General features: G+C 37.1%; 3 protein-coding genes across 3 annotated transcripts; all 3 read left to right on the top strand.

The window, feature by feature from the left end:
* On the top strand, positions 1 to 5,804 carry LOC140166651 (monocarboxylate transporter 12-like). The gene is made up of 4 exons (XM_072190150.1): positions 1 to 271; positions 1,803 to 1,946; positions 2,409 to 3,374; positions 5,656 to 5,804. The coding sequence occupies exons 1-4, from the start codon at positions 1 to 3 to the stop codon at positions 5,802 to 5,804; spliced, it is 1,530 nt and encodes a 509-aa protein (XP_072046251.1).
* Positions 5,805 to 7,619: 1,815 nt separating this feature from the next.
* On the top strand, positions 7,620 to 10,967 carry LOC140166650 (monocarboxylate transporter 12-like; the record flags this gene model as incomplete). Its single annotated transcript, XM_072190149.1, has 3 exons — positions 7,620 to 8,036; positions 9,356 to 9,499; positions 10,141 to 10,967. Coding segments are annotated over exons 1-3 (1,263 nt in total), but the record flags the coding sequence as incomplete, so codon positions are not given.
* Positions 10,968 to 15,159: 4,192 nt separating this feature from the next.
* Positions 15,160 to 17,694, top strand: LOC140165318 (monocarboxylate transporter 12-like). Its single transcript, XM_072188651.1, has 2 exons — positions 15,160 to 15,950; positions 16,352 to 17,694. Exons 1-2 carry the CDS (start codon positions 15,179 to 15,181, stop codon positions 16,498 to 16,500), a joined length of 921 nt encoding a protein of 306 aa, XP_072044752.1. The 5' UTR covers positions 15,160 to 15,178; the 3' UTR covers positions 16,501 to 17,694.
* Positions 17,695 to 17,765: the final 71 nt, after the last annotated feature.

Here is a 17,765-nt window from a genome sequence, read left to right as displayed (position 1 = left end):
ATGGATAGCGTTTCGCGCACCGACCCGGGCACAAATCCCACCACTACGCAGACGGTACTACCAGATACTGACACTGAGAAATCGCATGCAACCAGAGAAGGAGGATGGGGATATGTCATTGTCGCCAGTGTTGACATGGTGTACTTCTTATTCCTGGGTTGGTTCCAATCACCAACGTTCTTTTTCGTCGAATGGCAGCGAGAATTTCGCTCCACATCTACTGAAGCAAGTGTGCTGGTATCAATCGGTTCTGTGGTTTTTGCTATATTCAGTAAGACAAAGACTGTTTAATTTATTATGTAATAAATTGGAAATAATTAATAGCTATTAATATACAGGGTGTTCCAGAATAATTTATACCGGGAAAGTTGTATTTTCTAGGTATGAAGGACATTACTATTGGTAGGCCTAGTATTGTTTTAAATTATAAAATTAACATATATTTAGCTTTCTTAGGAATTTTAGAATTTAGAAATTGGACATTCCTAATAGACGATAGATATTAATGCCCACTGCATAATAGATAGGATATTGTGTAAAAATAGTGAATTCCAACTTTTGACAAAACTACCTATCGTAAAACCTCGTCTACAAGCATATAGAGTGCTTCTGATTAAGCTAAATTGACCCAGGCGCCATTATGGCGTTTGAGCAAATAAATTACAGATCTAAGCATTATACAAATAAGTATTATTGTAAGACCAATCTATTGTATTGGCATATTCACGCTTGTTTCATATTAGTGACCATGCATATTTTCCCTATATGCCTTCTTAACCCTAACAGAACTAGGACTCACTAAAGCTCACTATTAAAACCACTCTGCGTGCATGCATTCCACGGGACTTGATGACGCAATCAGACCAAGTCATATATACCCAGGGAATCGTTGGCCGGGCCAACGTCACCTGGGTAGCTACATGCTGGGGATCTTCTGCGTGGCATGCGAGGGGTCCAAGGTTCGAATCCCGGGGTGCCAAGTGACTTTCTTCTTCATCTTCTCTCCTTTTTCGTTCCTTCTTTCCCTTCCGATAGCCAAAAAACCACGGGTAGGGTTAGGGTTAATTGAACTTTCATCATAAACTATATGTGCTTGTAGACGAGGTTTTGCGGTATTTTGAAAACCTGTAAAATTACTAACCGTTCAGCAGTTCAAAGTTATTTAGAAAATGTTATGCAGTATATTTGTTGTGCCCTGTTCTTACTTCTACTAGATACTAGTAGTCGATATCTATCGATTATTTATGATTTTACGAAGCAATCCTTGTATGGAATAAAGGATTTGATAAGCAATCCTTGTATGGAATAAAGGATTTGATACACATGAGTGACCTTAAACTATTCTTTCTTTGGCGGCAGTTTTGAAGACAATTATTGCAGTGTGTGAGTTTCATCATTTAAAATGCCGGCAGAGGTGGATTTTCCATAAAAGTATAGAGAAGGTTCGTCCATAGTGTCACAGCATGTTTGCTGGGTACACTGTTGACTAAATATCTTTGATATTTTGTTCAAAACAGTGTACATGTATATATTTATCAGAAAGCTCCGCAAAGTGAATCAAGACATTGGATTTGTCCATTAAAAATACCACCAATTACTTCTTTGTTTTCAATTTCATGCTTATCCGATTTTGTATTCATGAATTTCTGTACATAAAGTACTCATATCACTTCAAAATACGTCGTACTTTTACCAGTTGAACCTGATTACGTAAATTGTGTTTCATCCAACAGAATATCAATACCTTCATGCTAAATATAATATATAAAAAGAATGCATAAATCTTGATTATTTCTCTTCAGGTCCTCTGGGTAGCGTCCTCGCTGCATGGATAGGGACTCGAATAACTGTCATGACTGGTGGCTTGCTTGTTTCCATAGGAATGCTTAGTACAATGTTCATGGATTCAATCATGGGAATTATTTTAACATGGGGAGTTGTAACAGGTATTAGTACTTTTAAATAATTCCATACAATTCGAGTATCATAGTTGAGACAATTTGTACAGTTATTGGGAACCACTTCCCTATTTTACCCCGATCTTCAACCAAAATAAATCTAAATCATTTAGTATCAGGAGGACATTCCTCGTATTCAGAATGCAATTTGGTGTGTCTGATGTGCTCTCAGGTTCCACAAATATACTGTGCAAAGGTAGGTGAAATACTGAGTTACTGAGCCCTTAAGTATAATATTTACTTATTTATAATCATGGTGATAATCAAAATATCTTAATTTTCTGCCAAGCAGGATTTTTATCAAAGGAGAGTCTCTGCCTTTGATAAAGATCCTACTAGGATCAACTCAGGCCCCTAAAACTTTTGAAATTTTACTTAACAGGCTATTTTTGTGGATAAGCAGTTTACAACAGCTCACCTTTTAATTTTTTTTTTGTTTCTGTGCATCAGGTTTTGGGTTTTCACTTGTCTTCAGTCCATCCATTTCAATGATCGGTCAATACTTTGACGAACATTTCACCCTAGCCACCGGTGTTGCATTCTCAGGTGGCTCAATCGGTCAGATATGTGTACCTTTAATCACCGACGCCCTCATCGACGCATATGGGTGGCGTGGAGCAATGTGTATGCTCTCTGGTATTATGTGTCATTTGATAGTATGTGGTGCCGTTTTAAGACCCATGGGAGATCATAAACGATTGAAGGAGAGGAAAGTTACAAAAAGTGACAATGTTTATGAAAACAGAGCATTTGAAGAGGATAACATATTGGACGACAATTCACCAGAGGCTCCTGAGTCGACATTATCAACGTCTAATTGTTCCGTACAACATGATGATACAAATGACAACAAGATAGACACGGATGATATTAATAATGCAATTGAGTCACCTTCCAAACGGACAAAATCTGTGAAAACCTCTCCGGCCGTCAAAGGAAGCGCTATGTTTGTAGCCAAATCACTGGTGCAAAATATTGGTTTTGATGTTATTTTGATAGTGTTCATCCTTATGGGCTTCATATCTTTCACACCAGTCGCTCATACAATTCCTATAGCGTTAAAAGCTGGAATAAGCGGATCAAAAGCCGCTATATTACCGACCGTTTTTGGTGTCGGAAGCTTAATTGGTAGATTGGTACCAAGTTTCATCGCAGATTTCTTCAATATTCGGAGAGACGTCATAAATATAAGCGCATTTGTGACATGTGCTGTTGGTAATGCGCTTCTTCCATTTTTCAATACTTTCTGGCTTTTCGCAATTTATCATTTTACTTATAGTATTGCTCATGGCGTCTTTAATGTTTTTACCCATACAACGGTTCAGGTGATTATCCTGAAAGAACATCGTGTTTTTGGCTTGGGTCTTGCGACTCTCTTCTATTCAATTGGGGATGGAGTAGGAGCTATATGTGCAGGTAGGTATAATTATACCAACACCAAACATTGCATTCCGCACTGCATGTATTCGCGGGTATCCAGGTTCATATACTAAGAAACACATCCATTCCCAGCTTACTTTAAAAATCGCAAACACTATGTCACACATGATCTTACGTAACCCTTTTCAACAACATACAAATTTTGTTTCCACATAAAATGATTATCATAATATTCCTTTTGATAGTTCAGTGTTCAATTAGGTAGTTAAAGTTCTACAGTTGAACTTTGCTTCAGAAAGCAAAAAGCAAAAATGTTTACCACAAATGCAACAAACGCATTATTGTTTATTCTATTACTCTTACGACCCATTATTCAAAATCGCGTACTGTGATTTGTTAAAACACGTCACGTGAGAGCCCATTATTCTGCAATAATGGGTCAAGCGCCCTAACACATTCTACGCATAGCATTACGCTTGGTTACGCGTGCAATATTTCCGCGATAAGCGCTGTCACTTACGCGTACGCGCTCGGTGCTTGAAGTAAACAACTTAAAACATTTGTGCCAAAAATGATATTTTTTTTTTAAATCGCACTATTTTCTGGTAATATAATAGAAATAAAGGGTGCAGCATTATCCTTTACACGCAAATAATGTGTCCTCGGCAGTAAAAACGTTTAAATAATGGGTTCGGCTGCGCCTCGCCCATTATTTACGTTTTACTGCCTCGGACACATTATTTAGGTGTAAAGGATAATGCATTACCCTTATTGCTTAAATGCTTAAGTGTTTCGAGATTTTTGTTTAGTTCATGACATTGATTGAATATGGATACCTGTCCTGTCAGTAATAAGGGAGGCGATATGTTGAATAACAATCCATGAATCCTTTAAATCTGTTTGACACATTTAACCTTTGAAAGTTAAAAATATTTACTTTTAACAAAGAAACTTTCCTAATTGCATATATCCATTGCGTTTCTAATAATAGTTACTTAAGAATTTGGGCCAACTGTTGTGTAAGACCAATAGTGTACATACGATAGCTGTGAGGTTGCTCTTTACCCAGCTAACAATTTTACGTTGCAACAACGTCGTACAAAAGTAATCTGCGTTGAACTTAGGTTGTCATCTACGTTGTAAATACGTAATCTTGTGAACTCGTACTCGTGTTGTGAGAAGGTTACTTTTACGCTGATTTTTGAACGTTGATGTAACGTCATCATTTTTGTGAGCGTATTATTCATACGTTGTTACAACGTTCGACCGGACTTACCAGGGACGTTTGAATAGTACGTTCACAACTTGGCGTCAAAACAACGTCATTAGAGAGATTGCGATGTTCCATACGCAGCACGTTTTAACGTACGTTTTTACGTACGTTAATACGATGTTAAATATTGCTAGTCTCGGTTCTAATCTGGATTGTGCTCATTCGTCGCGGAGATCAATGCGCCTGGAACAAAGCTACTATAATATCTGATCTAGGTCAATAGCGGGCATTGTATTTTTGTGCTCCCCAAATATTATAGTTGCCCAAAAACATATATTTTGGTAGATTAAGGATCACTACATGCATATATCGCGACTTTACTTTCGAAATGAGACCTTTTCGTCCTGACAATTGGGCGCGTTGCATGAACTTCGACATGAAGTAAAATCAGAAAATTTCAACGTAGCACCTGCGTTTTATTCCACGTTGAAATCCAAAATGTGAAATCGCAATATAATTTTTTATACGCAAAGTATCACACACATTTCAATGGGCAATCTCTGCGTATGGACACTGCGTATAAATTTAGTCAATTTTAAACATCGCTGCACCTTTAATATAATGATTTGTTACAAACAAAAAGGATCATAATAATAATTAGACTTTCCTTCGTATGTTCATTATCCTTGGCTGTCTTTAACATATTGTGAAATGGACAAATTTTGTGCATTTTCAAAGATGTATCTACGTTGATTTCGCAAGTGGAAATTCTTCGAAACTGGCTAAATACGTGACCTCGCTTCGATACAGGAGAGTGGTGTTGAATAGATCAACGTACGTCCGATACCTACGTTTGGAAATCGCAATCTCTCTATTAAAACTTATTAATGACGTGATATCAATGTCCAAAAATCAACGTCGAAAATAACGTTGTCACAAGACGAATACGAGTTCACAGATTTACGTATTTACAACGTGTAACACTTGTCGTGTGACAAGCTAAGTACGTGAAAACGTCAGCGAACGTTATGTTAACGTAATGTGTTCGCAGGGCATTTGCTTTAATTTACTTTTACCTCAACCACCTGTTATTTCTGTTTGTAGGTTGGCTGGTAGATGTTACTGGAAATTATAACGCATCATTGTGGTTAATCTCCGGATTAGCAGCAATTGGTGCAATCTTATTGGTATTTGTGACCATCTTGACCAAGAGAAATATGGACAAAGAGGAAGAGAAAACCAATAGCGACTAAAGGAGGATAGTCTAGTTTCAATATTCTCTGAGATGAGGTGACTGATGACATCACATATTTTCATTCAGAACGTTGATTCTCAAAATAAAACAATCTATTGCAGAGCACATAAAATCTTTTCAAAACTCAAATTGCAAAACCTGTTTCATTTTTGATAACAATTTTGGTATTATTTGCTCAGAAACCAAAAGTTAATGCTCGGCAGTTGTCCACTTCAGACCAACAGAGGGCGTAACAAATGTCAACAAATAGGTAAAAACCGATAAATCGGAAGCACTTGGAAAACATCGTATCGCACACATTGAATTATAATTGTCACGAATGCTTTAACTTCCATTATTAATTTCTTTTGTATAATCAAACAAGCAGACTACACTCAGAGAAATGGTTTTTAACTTTACATTGATTCCTTTTATAAACCACATTTTTTTGCATATTTGTAATGTTTACACATGTCCCAACTTGCACCTAAATGGAATCAGCCAAATTTGTTGTCTTTGTAGGTCAACAGAGCTAAGTTCGACATAAAGTCATAATTTAAAAAAATATGACTTTATGGCCTCCCATAGAACTGCATGTTAAATAGCCAAAATAACCAGTGGGGTTTCTTTCACTTTACCTTGTTATATCAGCTTAAAATGGACAACAACCCTTCCCGGCATCAGTTATTACCAATATTATTTCAACATTTTGAATAAAGAATAACAAAATTAAAATTTGACGGAAATCGTACATTAAGGCTTTAACCTAACGAAAGTATTATTTGCTGGTGAACTTGTTTATAGCAACAAAGTATTATTTAGCATTGTGGCCAATAAATAAGGTGACGGTTCAAGTTCACTGCGTGGATAATGTATTCATGAAGTATTGTACTCAGCTGGCCAGCCGTGCAGGGTATCTCGGACCTGTCTCGGAAACTGGCGTGACTCGATATAGCTTATGCATGTGTGAACGCAAAATTATTTTTGTTGTTGAATCATAAGCAACTAGTATAGGGCACAGCCTGTTTTACTAGTGCAGCTATGTGCGCTATTTACAAATACACTCCTCTTTTCGCCAAACGGCAAGTGTTTTTAGAATGCTGTTAAAATAAGAAAAATTTAATGCTAATATATTGCACATTCTAGGGAAGTGTGGTTACCTTTTTGAAATAGCCGAGTGAGAGGGTTTTCAATAAGTTTTGTGTCAAAACTGAAGCATCCTCTGTATAAAATTAAATATGAATATTAACTGCACATCATATAACGATTCGTGATACCCAATTATGGCACATTTGGTGTCGTTTAAGAGGCAGAGAATTTTACTTCAATTTTATATACGCCAAAATATATATTTTTAATTTAGTGAGAATGATGATAGAAACAAAATTACAATAGACCCCTCGAAAGATTACTGTTTCGTTTTTATGGTAATCTAATTTTTATATAAATGATAAAAACATCGATGTGTATACAAAAAAAATGGTAGGCTCCATACTGACCCACATGTATTATACCGAGTGGCACGTGCAGCCGGCTAGCCCGGCGAGTCAAAATCGATATAATGTATTGTGCATGTATAGGCCCATTTATTGTCGGATTACTGTATGTAGAATACGCAATTATCATGGTTATCAACAATTGAGCGCTATTAATATACATTAATGTTTTTAGGCAAATAAAATTCCATAATATGGTACGTTTTCTGTCTTTGCTTGTCACGTGGTAGGCCTATGTTGAAGTTGAGATTGTATGTTCAAATAAGTTTCAAGTTGGATACCAACAAGTCAGGTGGCCGAGCGGTCTAAGGCGCTATATCATAGTTTTAAATCTCATATCATACGATTATTAGGGAAATATGGCTGTGAGAATTTATGTATGGCGTAGAGAGGAGTGTTACAAATAAATTAGTAATGGAAGTTGCTTAAAACTTAACAAACCGCCGCGGACGCAGCGACAGAAATGGCGAGCGTTTCGAGTACCGACCCGGGCACATATCCCACCACACAATACATTACACTTAAGCCTTCGCAGACGGTACAACCAGATACTGACACTGAGAAATCGCATGCAACCAGAGAAGGAAGGTGGGGATATGTCATTGTCGCCAGTGTTGACATGGTGTTCTTCTTATTCCTGGGTTGGTTCCAATCACAAACGTTCTTTTTCGTCGAATGGCAGCGAGAATTCAGCTCCACATCTGCTGAAGCAAGTGTACTGGTATCAATCGGTTCTGTGGTTTTTGCTATATTCAGTAAGACAAAGATAGTTTAATTGATTATGTATGTAATTAATTGGAAACCACATCAATCAGCATTGACTAAATTATTAATTGATTTGTTTTAATGATGTAATTTGTTTTGATGTGTTCTGATGACAATCCTACAAATTAAACTCTGGAATAAAATGATTAATATACCAATATCAGTCTATATGTATTTATCAGAAAGCTCAGCAATGTAGAAACATTTGATTTGTCCATCAAAAATGCTATCAATTACTTGATTGTTTTCAATTTCATGCTTATCGACTTTGTATTCATAAAAAAAATGTGTCGGTAATTAACGTAAAGGACACATCATTTCAAAATATTAGTACGTCGTACCCAGTTGAACCTGATTACGTAAATTGTGTTTCATCCAACAGAATATTAATACCTTTATACTATTAACAAGAATTTGTCTTTAAAAAGACAAAGTTCACGGATCAGATGCATAGTAGGAATACTTTGAGCTACTTTGGTCTAACATTCAATATTCATATCTAACCTCCTCTGCACTGATTTGGCAATAAATAGATGAAAATAATATTTTTTAAAACCTCATTTTGCATTTAGGTTTTTAACTTAAATTTAAGCCACCTACAGGAAACAAATTTTGCTATTACTACGAAGAAAATTACATATCAGCCCATCAAGTTGTATTTGGATGCAAATTGCCCAATGTGCTGCTAGATGCCTTATCACTAAAGTAAACAAATTACACTTGCATTTTGGTTTTGCTACTTTTGTCAGGGATATTAGTCTTATTTCCCTGCTTTTATGAACACCAATTATTATTTTGTAACAGAAAATATATTATACATGTTTATAAGAGAGTCAAGAGTCAATAGTTATATTTCTGAAGTAAGTCGCCTATGGTAGCTTGCTGAATAGTTATCTATACTGATGATATCCCTTATCACTAAGTAAACAAATTACACTGACCATTGTGACCTGCCTAGCTTTTATTAACCAATCAGTTATGTGTAAGTGATGGATATAAGCCAATTGCAAACATGTTTAAAAAAAGGTAAAAAATTCCTACACTGAACAGTCGCACTGCAAGATTAAATGGGCTAAATAGTCCTTGTCATGTGAGGCAGGATTAAATAAAGACATTTAAACGAGGGTATGAGATATTAGGAATTATTTCCTAGCCTTTTAACCACAGGGTTGGTGGGCTACAATAGCTATTTAAGACACAGGGTACGTAAGGGATAAACTGTGCATATGAGATGTGGGTGCAAGTGGCATTAACGTTCACTTGCGTGAACAAAAGAAATGCATTAAATATTAATTATATCTTCCTTCAGGTCCTCTGGGTAGCGTCTTCGCTGCATGGATAGGCACTCGAGTAACTGTCATGACTGGTGGCTTGTTTGTATCCATAGGAATGCTTAGTACAATGTTCATGGACTCAATCCTGGGAATTATTTTAACATGGGGAGTTGTAACAGGTAATAGCACTTTCAAATAATTCCATAATTTAGACAATTTATACAGTAATTGGGAACCACAACTATTTTACCCCAATCTTCTACTAAGACAAATCTAACTTATTTGATATCAGAAGGACATTCCTCGTATTCAGAATGCATTTTGGTGTGTCTGATCTGTGCAAAGGTGGGTTACCGAGCCCTTAAGGGTAGACTAGGTATTATTGGTCGAAGCAGACCAAATTAAAAAAAAATCGATTTTCATTACCTAAATCAATATATTATTGAAAAATAACACTTTGATGTTTTGCAAAAGTTCATTCTACAAAATATACTTTGAAAACTTGCTTAATTTATTGTTGTGAATGAGTTATGTACGTTTTACAAAAGTGTACTTGTTTCAGCCCTCTTTACAACATAACTCAATAACCACAGGGCTTTACAAAATTATATCTGTGATATTTGAATTCTTCTACACACTCGCTATAAATGATAAATGCAATTTTGCTAAAGTTTACTACCATTGGCAAGATGCTGTGAACTACCAAATCGCAACAGTTTAAAATAGTTAATGTTATGCATATTTACTTATTTATAATCAAGGTGATAATTAAAATATCTGAATTTTCTGTCAATTTTTTCGTTTCGTTTGTGTGCATCAGGTTTTGGGTTTTCACTTGTCTTCAGTCCATCCATTTCAATGATTGGTCAATACTTTGACGCACATTTCACCCTAGCTACCGGTGTTGCGTTCGCTGGTGGCTCAATCGGGCAGATATTTGTCCCTTTAATCACCGACGCCCTCATCGACGCATATGGGTGGCGTGGAGCAATGTGGATGCTCTCTGGTATTATGTGTCACTTGATAGTATGTGGTGCCGTTTTAAGACCCACGGGAGACTATAAACGATTTAAGGAGAGGAAAGTTACAAAAAGTGACAATGTTTACAACATATTGGAGGACAATTCACCAGAGGCTCCAGAGTCGACATTGTCAACGTCTCATTGTACCATACAACATGACACAGAGTACAACACGATAGAGACAGATGATGCTATTAATGCAATTGAGTCAACTTCCAAACGGACAAAATCTCCTGCAAAAGCCTCCCCGACCGTCAAAGGAAGCGCTATGTTTATAGCCAAATCACTGGTGCAAAATATTGGTTTTGATATTATTTTGGTAGTGTTCATCCTTATGGGCTTCATATCTTTCACACCAGTCGCTCACACAATCCCTATAGCGTTACAAGCTGGAATAAGCGGATCAAAAGCCGCTATATTACCGACCATTTTTGGTGTCGGAAGCTTAATTGGTAGATTGATACCAAGTTTCATCGCAGATTTCTTCAATATTCGGAGAGACGTCATAAATATAAGCGCATTTGTGACATGTGCTGTTGGTAATGCGCTTCTTCCATTTTTCAATACTTTCTGGCTTTTCGCAATTTATCATTTTACTTATAGTATTGCTCATGGAGTCTTTAATGTTTTTACCCATACAACGGTTCAGGTGATTATCTTGAAAGAACACCGTATTTTTGGTTTGGGTCTTGCGACTCTCTTCTATTCAATCGGGGATGGAGTAGGAGCTATATGTGCAGGTGGGTATATATAATCTTGTGAACTCGTATTCGTGTTGTGAGAAGGTTATTTTTACGCTGACTTTTGAACGTTGATGTAACGTCGTCATGACGTTGTTTCGACGTCAAGTTGTGAATGTATTATTACAACGTTCGACCGGACTTAACAGGGACGTTTGAATAATACATTCAAACCTTGACATCGAAACAACGTCATTCAAACTTCATAATGACATGATATCAACGTCCAAAAATTAACGTCGAAAATAACGTTGTCGCAATACCAATACAAGTACAACGTATTTACAACGTATATAAGAACCTAAATACACCGCTAGCGAACGTCGTGAAAAAGTAGTGTGTAGGCTGGGTATTTACTTCAATTTACTTTTGCCTCAACCATCTGTTATTTCTGTTTGTAGGTTGGCTGGTAGATGTTACTGGAAATTATAACGCATCATTGTGGTTAATCTCCGGATTAGCAGCAATTGGTGCAATCTTACTGGTATTTGTGACCATCTTGACCAAGAGAAATATGGACAAAGAGGAAGATAAAACCAATAGTAACTAAAGGAGGATAGTCTGGTTTCAATATTTTCTCTAGTGACCGGTGACATTACATGTTTACATTCAGAACGCCCTCTGTTGATTCCCACGGGGCAAAATAATGCACAGTATCTAATGCAGAGCACATATACAACCTGTTCAAAACCCAACTTGCAAAACCTGTTTTATTTTTGATAACAATTTTGGTATAATTTGCTTTGAAACAAGTTATTGCAAAAATATAAACTTTCTCTATGTGAACTATACAATCCTTTGCCTGGCATTTGTCCACTTCAGACCAACAGATGGCGTACCAAATGTCAACAAATGTCACTTTATCTATATCAACCGCATCTATGAGGTGTTTACCTTGAACCACACAAGTAAATATAATAACCAGAACAGGAAAGTATACTCATACTAGAGAGGTTGCTATTTTCATCTATTTTCTATCTATTCAAAATCACTCTGACGGAGGGAGATCGCTTATTTAGCCAGTATTGATGATTTGCACGTACGAAATGAGCGTGCGGAGATAAAAAGAAATTAATATGCACACAATTTGATCATTTTACAATATATTAAAGACAGGTAAGGATATTGAACATACAAAGGAAAGTCTAACTGTTAATATGATCCTTTTTGTTTGTAAGAAATCATTATAATATAGCAACAGTGAGGTGTGAAAATTGACTTCATTCCTACATGCATAAGTACACTCGTACGTACAGATTGTCCACTGAAATACGTGTGAGATCGGCCGTAAAAGAGATTGCGATTTGCATCTTTGATGCAAACGCACGGAGTAACACACGGTGGACGTTGAAATTGACAGTTTTGTAGGGCGTCACGACGTTTCATGCAAGGCGACAAATTTCCCCACGGAAAGGTATATAGTATCATAAAGTCACGATATATCGAAATATTTGTTTTTGGCAGCCATAATATTCGGGAAGGAATTTTAAGCTGCATGTTTACCTTGGTTTATAGTTATAATCAAAAGCATGCTGGATTGAAGTAGGCATACGACTTCTCTGCTCTGACCACACATATGTTGGTCTTCGTTCTAGCTCGCTTTGTCCAACTCGCTTTGACTGGCGATATATATATACGCACGCATGAACACCATATAAACGCACGGTCCACCATGACGTGTGAAACATCGCAACCTCTATAATACGCAGGGTCATAGCCAGATTTCTTGGGGGGGGGGGGAGGTAAAAATTAAATTTCGGGTGCACAGACAAAAAATTACAGTTGCATCATACAATACATATACTATTTTTTGTTTTTTTTTAGAGACTGTACATGTCTTCAAGCTTCCCAAAAGGCTAATTTGGGACGATGTGCGTATAGTACACTATTTTGGCCCATGGACGGGTTGAATTTTGGTGGTTTTTCTTTTCCTTTGCCCTCCAGATTTTCTCTTTCTTTCATTTTTTTGTCAGGGAGGCACTCTGCCCCCTGCCCCACCGCTGGCTACGCTATTGATAATACGGATCGCTTACGGATTAAGGCGTCACAAATGCATAAAAACATCTACGATGCAAATTTCGTATAATTATGGCATTTAGTAACAGGTTTCGAACTTGACCTGTTAAATCGATAACATAGCTTCTCGAACCAAAGGACACTGTTTTTCAATTTCGATATACCCCTTTTTTTCCTCAACATGTATTTTCCTGTTTATCCCCTTTGATGTGCAAAAAAAATGGACTGGGTAGTCTATTCAATACATATCACATATCCGTTGTTTATAATGCAAAGTGTGCAAATTCCATTTTCGATTTCGTGGTGGTAGGAAATGAATAAAATATAGTTCGGTGGCTAAGGATGAAAATATCCAAGACAAGGGCCTTTAAATCGAGTTCACCCGAGTTGAAGGAAATGACCTTTAACCCGAGTTCAAGGCAAGGGCCTTTAAACCCAAGTTCACACAGCAACACCTGACAAAAACACACGTATTCAGTGGCACAACTAGACATTTTCATTGGGGGAGGGGCAAGCGGGGGGGGGCAAAAATAAAAATGAGGGTGCATGTATCGTTCATGCTGTTTGGGTTTGTAAGCGCGTCAATACCCTCGTCGCACTGGGCGACACGGGGCGGGGTCTGAGGAGTCTTGGGATCTGCTTGGAATGTGTCTCCAAAATGATAATTTCCAAAAATTAGAACTGAAACGGAGCAAGTTCTATCATTCCTATTACCAGTGCAAAATCCTTCACTTGGGACTATGAGGTTGGTGACGACATACCGTAAAACCTCGTCTACAAGCATATATAGTGTTTTTGATGAAAGCTAAGTTCATACGAAACTAGCGTAAATATGCCAATTCAAAATATTGGTCTTACAATAATACTTGTTCGTATATACTTGGATCTGTTATTTATTTGCTCAAACTCCATAATGGCACCGGGATTAATTATTTTAGCTTTCATCAGAAGCACTCTGTATGCTTGTAGACGAGGTTTTACGGTATTGTACCCTGAGACAGTGCTGTGCATTATCATGGGAAAGGTTAATAGTAAAGGTAAGTAGTCCCGATTTATTGTATTCAACCCCTTCGTTCATCATTGTCTCAAATATATTTTAAAAGAGGTTTATCTTCAGGTTTCTGTGCTGTTCTAAAAAACCTGAATGAAATCATCTAGGTCTGACGAATTTGTGATACCGTACCATATATCCCTAGCGGCTATCCGACATTGGATTTATCAAATTTTGATTTACTTCAAAGTATACTGGAAGAGCAACAGCGATTTTGCAGAGACGAAATAGTGCACTGAATACTTCCTGGTATGGAGCTATGCAACAGGGTTTTTAGTGATTCTTCTCTGGAGTTCGTGAATTTGCGCTCTATGAGACCTTTCCCTGAGGAACCTCGTGACTCAAATCCTCTATGTTTGCGTCAAATATCTTTCCAAGGTTCGTCACGGGTTACCGAGCCCTTAAGGGTAGACTAGGTATTATTGGTCGAAGCAGACCAAATAAAAAAAAATCGATTTTCATTACCTAAATCAATATATTATTGAAAAATAACACTTTGATGTTTTGCAAAAGTTCATTCTACAAAATATACTTTGAAAACTTGCTTAATTTATTGTTGTGAATGAGTTATGTACGTTTTACAAAAGTGTACTTGTTTCAGCCCTCTTTACAACATAACTCAATAACCACAGGGCTTTACAAAATTATATCTGTGATATTTGAATTCTTCTACACACTCGCTATAAATGATAAATGCAATTTTGCTAAAGTTTACTACCATTGGCAAGATGCTGTGAACTACCAAATCGCAACAGTTTAAAATAGTTAATGTTATGCATATTTACTTATTTATAATCAAGGTGATAATTAAAATATCTGATTTTTCTGTCAATTTTTTCGTTTCGTTTGTGTGCATCAGGTTTTGGGTTTTCACTTGTCTTCAGTCCATCCATTTCAATGATTGGTCAATACTTTGACGCACATTTCACCCTAGCTACCGGTGTTGCGTTCGCTGGTGGCTCAATCGGGCAGATATTTGTCCCTTTAATTACCGACGCCCTCATCGACGCATATGGGTGGCGTGGAGCAATGTGGATGCTCTCTGGTATTATGTGTCACTTGATAGTATGTGGTGCCGTTTTAAGACCCACGGGAGACTATAAACGATTTAAGGAGAGGAAAGTTACAAAAAGTGACAATGTTTACAACATATTGGAGGACAATTCACCAGAGGCTCATGAGGCGACATTGTTAACGTCTCATTGTACCATACAGCATGATACAGAGGACAACAAGATAGACACAGATGAAACTAATAATGCAATTGACTCACCTTCCAAACGGACAAAATCTCCTGCAAAAACCTCTCCGGCCGTTAAAGGAAGCGCTATGTTTATAGCCAAATCACTGGTGCAAAATATTGGTTTTGATATTATTTTGGTAGTGTTCATCCTTATGGGCTTCATATCTTTCACACCAGTCGCTCACAAAATCCCTATAGCGTTACAAGCTGGAATAAGCGGATCAAAAGCCGCTATATTACCGACCATTTTTGGTGTCGGAAGCTTAATTGGTAGATTGATACCAAGTTTCATCGCAGATTTCTTCAATATTCGGAGAGACGTCATAAATATAAGCGCATTTGTGACATGTGCTGTTGGTAATGCGCTTCTTCCATTTTTCAATACTTTCTGGCTTTTCGCAATTTATCATTTTACTTATAGTATTGCTCATGGAGTCTTTAATGTTTTTACCCATACAACGGTTCAGGTGATTATCCTGAAAGAACACCGTATTTTTGGTTTGGGTCTTGCGACTCTCTTCTATTCAATCGGGGATGGAGTAGGAGCTATATGTGCAGGTGGGTATATATAATCTTGTGAACTCGTATTCGTGTTGTGAGAAAGGTTATTTTTACGCTGACTTTTGAACGTTGATGTAACGTCGTCATGACGTTGTTTCGACGTCAAGTTGTGAATGTATTATTACAACGTTCGACCGGACTTAACAGGGACGTTTGAATAATACATTCAAACCTTGACATCGAAACAACGTCATTCAAACTTCATAATGACATGATATCAACGTCCAAAATTAACGTCGAAAATAACGTTGTCGCAATACCAATACAAGTACAACGTATTTACAACGTATATAAGAACCTAAATACACCGCTAGCGAACGTCGTGAAAAAGTAGTGTGTAGGCTGGGTATTTACTTCAATTTACTTTTACCTCAACCACCTGTTATTTCTGTTTGTAGGTTGGCTGGTAGATGTTACTGGAAATTATAACGCATCATTGTGGTTAATCTCCGGATTAGCAGCAATTGGTGCAATCTTACTGGTATTTGTGACCATCTTGACCAAGAGAAATATGGACAAAGAGGAAGATAAAACCAATAGTAACTAAAGGAGGATAGTCTGGTTTCAATATTTTCTCTAGTGACCGGTGACATTACATGTTTACATTCAGAACGCCCTCTGTTGATTCCCACGGGGCAAAATAATGCACAGTATCTAATGCAGAGCACATATACAACCTGTTCAAAACCCAACTTGCAAAACCTGTTTTATTTTTGATAACAATTTTGGTATTATTTGCTTTGAAACAAGTTAATGCAAAAATATAAACTTTCTCTATGTGAACTATACAATCCTTTGCCTGGCATTTGTCCACTTCAGACCAACAAATGGCGTACCAAATGTCAACAAATGTCACTTTATCTATATCAACCGCATCTATGAGGTGTTTACCTTGAACCACACAAGTAAACATAATAACCAGAACAGGAAAGTATACTCATACTAGAGAGGTTGCTATTTTCATCTATTTTCTATCTATTCAAAATCACTCTTCTGTGACGGAGGGAGATCGCTTATTTAGCCAGTATTGATGATTTGCACGTACGAAATGAGCGTGCGGAGATAAAAAGAAATTAATATGCACACAATTTGATCATTTTACAATATATTAAAGACAGGCAAGGATATTGAACATACGAAGGAAAGTCTAACTGTTAATATGAACCTTTTTGTCTGTAAGAAATCATTATAATATAGCAACAGTGAGGTGTGAAAAATTGACTTCATTCATACGTGCATACGTACGCTCGTACGTACAGATTGTCCACTGAAATACGTGCGAGATCGGCCGTCAAAGAGATTGCGATTTGCATCTCTGATACAAACGCACGGAGTAACACACGGTGGATGTTGAAATTGACAGTTCGGCGTCACGACGGTTCATGTAAGGCGACTAATTTCCCCACGGAAAGGTATATAGTATCATAAAGTCATGATAATATATCGAAATATTTGTTTTTGGCAGCCATAATATTCGGGAAGGAATTTTAAGCTGCATGTTAGCCCTGGTTTATAGTCATAATCAAAAACATGCTGGATTGAAGTAGGCATACGACTTCTCTGCTCTGACCACACAGATGTTGGTTGGTCTTTGTCATAGCTCGCTTTGTTCAGCTCGCTTTGACTGGCGATATATATACGCACGCATGAACACCATATAAACGCACGGTCCACCATGACGTGTGAAACATCGCAACCTCTATAATACGCAGGGTCGTAGCCAGGGGGAGGTCAAAATAAAATTTCGGGTGCACAGACAAAAAATTACAGTTGCATCATACAATACATAATTATACTGGTTTTGTTTTTTTA

Source organism: Amphiura filiformis, chromosome 12 (genome assembly GCF_039555335.1).
Source record: "Amphiura filiformis chromosome 12, Afil_fr2py, whole genome shotgun sequence".
In the NCBI taxonomy this organism is placed as follows: Eukaryota; Metazoa; Echinodermata; class Ophiuroidea; order Amphilepidida; family Amphiuridae; genus Amphiura; species Amphiura filiformis.
This window is presented reverse-complemented; position numbering and strand designations above follow the sequence as displayed.

Excerpts from the sequence above, each read along its gene's own strand:
- LOC140166651 (XM_072190150.1), top strand. The coding sequence starts at position 1 with ATGGATAGCGTTTCGCGCACCGACCCGGGCACAAATCCCACCACTACG. Across the intron at positions 272-1,802 it reads TGTGGTTTTTGCTATATTCA|GTCCTCTGGGTAGCGTCCTC; the intron begins GTAAGACAAAGA and ends ATTTCTCTTCAG. Across the intron at positions 3,375-5,655 it reads AGTAGGAGCTATATGTGCAG|GTTGGCTGGTAGATGTTACT; the intron begins GTAGGTATAATT and ends TTCTGTTTGTAG.
- LOC140165318 (XM_072188651.1), top strand. The coding sequence starts at position 15,179 with ATGTGGATGCTCTCTGGTATTATGTGTCACTTGATAGTATGTGGTGCC. Across the intron at positions 15,951-16,351 it reads AGTAGGAGCTATATGTGCAG|GTTGGCTGGTAGATGTTACT; the intron begins GTGGGTATATAT and ends TTCTGTTTGTAG.